Consider the following 4,610-nt stretch of genomic DNA (forward strand, 5'->3'; position numbering starts at 1 on the left):
CCCGAAGGATCTTTGGGTAACGGCGGGCCGGAGGCCCGCCTACTCCAAGGTTTTAAGCACACCTTCCGCGGGTGCGGACACTCGACCCGGATTGTGCGGACACTCGGCCCCGAGGCCGTGGAAAGTGCGCTGTTCATGAGCGTTGAGAAATATTCAAGGACTTTCGAGTATGCAAGTTTGGTTTCACGAGAGTCGCAGGTTCGATCCGCGGCAAGGTGACTTTTCAATCATTTTTCTCCTGCGTGGCGGACAAGTAGGGAGTTGCTCAACAGTAAGGCGATTCTATATCTTGGATCACCATACGGGGAGATGAGTTTTACAGCATGTAAGTCCCCTCGCTGAGTTGAGCTGAGCTGAGTTGTAGGTTTTCTGATAGCGAATGTTTAGTGCAAGATATTGCTATCTGGTTCGAATGCGGACACCCCCGTATGCAGGCTCTTTGTAAGGGTCTGAAGGGGGCTCACACATAGAACCTCCCCTCTGCAGCTCTGACAGTCATCGGTGATACTTGAATGCTATCAATGTTCATTCATTATGGCAAGGATCATAGCTCTCGCGTCAAGCGTGCGTTATACTCTGCCAGAGCCTTCACGACGCCCAGGGCGTTAGCCTTACAGACAACCGGAGAAACGATCGAATCCCGCGCCCTTCGGTTGCTCATACTTCAGCTGGAGGTTAATCCTGAATTCCTCAGTAGTTCTCCTCCCCTTTCAATGGGAAGTTACCGTGGTGATGGAAGCTCTTCAGAGCGTCGGAGCTACTACAGTTCAGATTATGATGAATTCGGCAGAGACCGACGAGGGTATCATGATGATGATGATAATAACCATCACAGGAGGGGGAGGGAGCCGGATCGGAAATGGCTGGAGAAAAGTAGTGCGGAGGCAATTTCATAGTGAATTTATTACGTCAACTACATGTGTTGGTGACAATATGAAAATGTGAAGAAATTTCTGGAGAATTTTCGTACACTTCTACCCGAAGTCGACCCATAATGAGTGAGAAAATTCCCGAGCTCAGTTGAAGAAAGCGAACATATATTTATCCAGCACGGGTGCATTTCCTCATTGGTTCGGTTCCATAGGGATGGAGGAGCGATGGAGTGGTCATTCCGGGCGGGAAATAGCAGAGATGATCCTCGCTGAGGATCGAACCTGCGCCAAGAGCAAGGCCGGTCCATTACCATCGAGTGAGGAGGAGGAGGACGGCAGTGACGAGGCTCTGAAGATCGATACGAGAAGTAGTAATGGTGTGGTATGTATGTGTCGAAAAATCATATGGCTATAATGGAGTTTTACGTGCAGTGGCGTGAAACTCGGTGAAAAACGCGATATTCGCGGTGACATGCAGCAGTGGTGAAATATATTCATCACTAGTGTTTTTCATATCACTAGGGTGGTGAAACTCCAATAAGGATTCGAATGACCCGGAGGAATGGGAAATTTCAACTTCGCTGTTTTTGTATATATCAGCTGTTTATGAGCCTCTCTGAGCTTCCTCGTCATTAGTGTGATTATAATCATGCTAGTGTGTTAGTGAATGATCATTGGAGTTTCACCCGTTTTACGTGAAGTGGCGTGAAAAACGTGATATTCGCGTCGTTTTGCAGTAGTCGTTTCACATCACTAGGGTGAAACTTCAGTGTAGTAGTTGTATTCTCATGTTTTCAGGATCCAAGGAAGAGAAGGAGCGGGAGGAGAGATTCCACTCTGCGGTAAGATTCTTGAAATCGATCAGCCGTTTCATAGGCGACGTATATGGTGCAATAAGATTGGGACGCATTATAATGAAGTTTCACAACCCGTTTTACGTGAAGTGGCGTGATACTCTGTGAAAAACGCGATATCCGCGGTTATATGCAGTAGTCGTGAAATATGTTTTCTCACTAGTGTTTTTATATCACGTTGTGAAACTCCAATAAAGAATATAAATAGAGCATTTATAATTTTGAAATCCATATTAGAATAGATTTATGTTTTTCACATCACTAGGGTGAATTGCTAGTGATATAAAGCTACCCTTTTATATCTATCGCATTCTTTCCTAAACGTTGTTATAGGAGTTCCACCCGTTCAACGTGAAGTGGCGTAAGAGTCTTACGGTAAGACTCCATGTGAAAAACGCGATATTCGCGCGGTATGAAGTGAATTGACAACCCCTCGACAAATGGCCCGGTTTCACGTGAAAACTCGCATCATTTCACGTGTTTTACGCGTTATTCGCCGCTCATATGCGTTTTTCGCTAATGAAATGTGTTTTTCACATCACTAGGGTGGATCTCCATCGTACATATTTGGGGAATATATTTTCTCGCTAGGTCCAGCGCGCGATGGACCCAAAATATAAGTCGCCACGGAAACGTAGTAGATCGAGAGAAGATTCATCGGATGGGGAAAGCAGTGAGTCCGAACGTCGGCATAGTCGGCATCACCGCAAGGAAAAAAGGCGGAGGCATAAACATGAAAAAAAGTAGAGCGGAGCGATGCTGTTTTCCACAGTGGTGAAGTTGATATACTAGATATAAGAAGAAACATCATCATCATCATCGTCACCATCATCGTGAGAGGTCCATATCGTCTAGTTCTGGAGAAGAGGAGGAGGAGGCACCTGTGGTGAAGGCTGAGCCAGATGAGGAGGATTCGGGGTAGGTATGGTAGGCGAACGAGGAGGAGTTGGTCGCGTGTAGAAACCTATAGTGTTTTTGGGAAAAATTTGATGGAGTTTCACAACTCGTTTTACGTGAAGTGGCGTAAAACTGGGTGAAAAACGCGATAGTAGCGCTGATATGCAGAAGTCGTGGAATATGATTCTGTTCCTTCGTCATGGGTGAAACTCCGATATATTTGTGAACGGTTTCGGCAGTGTGGGAGTAAACATGCACATGGTCAACTACATGTGTTGGTGACAATATGAAACTTTTTTGGGGAAATTATTGCTGTTCATGTATGTGAGTGAGGAACCCCCCGAGCTCAGCTGAGGCAAGCGAACATATATCCCTAAACTGTATTTCGAAAAGTCTCCGAAAATAAATTTTTCAAAAAGTGCAAAATGTCTATTATAGAAATAGCGACATATATCGTGGATTAAATTTTGGGGAATGTGGGAATGTGAATATGCGGATATATTTAATACCGTAATTTTCTCATCTATTCTCGACAGATACGAGTGGGTAGAAAAGAAAGTAGACGTACCGTCCACGGTATTCCAACCGGCTGGGAGTAGGTCGAATGAGGAGAGTAGTGAAGATGAAGACGAGGGCTTCGGGCCAAGGCCTATGTTGGCTAGCACTGATGCTTTGGGGGGTGTTAAACCTCATGGAGGAATCGAGTAAGTTGAATTTCGTGGCGCGCGAAATAATTTTGAAATGATTCAGTTACGGCAAGGCGTTGCGACCGGGTGAGGGTGAGGCTATGGCGAGTTATGTAGCGGAGGGACAGCGTATCCCACGAAGAGGTAGGATTGTTACCCGCAGAAAAATCAGAAAAAAAGATGAAAATTAATGAAAATTGACATTCGCATCCGAAGTAAAATCCGATGTAAACGATTTGGAGGAATTATGGTAGACAAAATGCATTTATAAGACTACTGCTTTCCGTTGTGAATTTAGAGTTCAGGTGAGGTTGGAATGTCAACGGATGAGATAGAGAAAATGGAGTCCGTGGGTTACGTCATGTCCGGCAGTCGGCATAGGCGAATGAACGCTGTCCGTATTCGGAAGGAGAATCAGGTGAGCTCAGGTCTCCGGTTCGAATCCCGGTTAGGGCATATTTTAATGTTAGATTTATAGCGCTGAAGAAAAGCGAGCTCTGGCGCTGTATAAATTCGAGGAGAAGGCTAACCGAGAGGCTCAGATCACACAGGTGATTGATTCGACTTTGCTCAGCAATGTGGAAAATGCGCACATGGTCAAATGCATGTATCGGCGACAGTATGGAAATTTTGGGAAGTTCTAATTGGTTTCTCTCCCATAATTAGTGAGGAAAGTCCTGCGCTCGGTTGGGGAAAGCGAACATATATTCGTCCGACTTTGTAGCTGAGTGACTGTTGTTATGCGCTACATTGTAGACCTTCATGGACATGCTGAAGAAACAAAAAGAACAACTGGAGAAAGGAGGAGGACTTGTGGAGCCGACAGAGAGCAAGTTCACAAGTAGGGCGAACGGAGGTATATTACGGGGTGATTGTTTTGTATGGTCAGGTAAAGGGGAAGAGAGTAAGTTTATGTAGTGTTAACGACGTAACATCATTATATTTCAACAGTTTTGTTGTTGTTGTGTTAACTAGTGCATTCATGAGGCGGGCTTAGAATAACACGCGATTGCGGAGGAGGATGACATGGGGTAACGGTTTTGGAAAAACTTGATGTAGGGTATTGTCCCGCTGAGGACATCGATGCTAGGGAGAATAGAATGAAATGTGTGACTGTGAAGTAGATGGTCGGCGACCATACAGGTACTTCGAACCTAGGACCATTGGTCGTAGGTCCGAGTTATCGATTGGGTATGCATCATTTCCCTCTACCACGTGCATTTCGTTGTTGGGTTTCGTTCAGCTACCAGAGGCAAGTATTCGCCTTCAATATATGTCAAAGTTATCATATTTATCGCCCG

At 45.3% G+C, this 4,610-nt stretch overlaps 1 protein-coding gene across 1 annotated transcript; it reads left to right on the top strand.

Annotated features, from left to right (window-relative positions):
* Positions 1-1,088: 1,088 nt before the first annotated feature.
* Positions 1,089-4,227, top strand: Pmar_PMAR025672 (O1, putative; the record flags this gene model as incomplete). The annotated part of the gene is made up of 10 exons (XM_002783817.1): positions 1,089-1,240; positions 1,671-1,714; positions 2,318-2,469; positions 2,519-2,644; positions 3,160-3,327; positions 3,374-3,453; positions 3,615-3,727; positions 3,780-3,860; positions 4,066-4,150; positions 4,199-4,227. Exons 1-10 carry the CDS (start codon positions 1,132-1,134, stop codon positions 4,225-4,227), a joined length of 987 nt encoding a protein of 328 aa, XP_002783863.1. The 5' UTR covers positions 1,089-1,131.
* Positions 4,228-4,610: the final 383 nt, after the last annotated feature.

The sequence above is a fragment of the Perkinsus marinus genome (genome assembly GCF_000006405.1).
Source record: "Perkinsus marinus ATCC 50983 genomic scaffold scf_1104296935984, whole genome shotgun sequence".
Classification (NCBI taxonomy): domain Eukaryota; phylum Perkinsozoa; order Perkinsida; family Perkinsidae; genus Perkinsus; species Perkinsus marinus.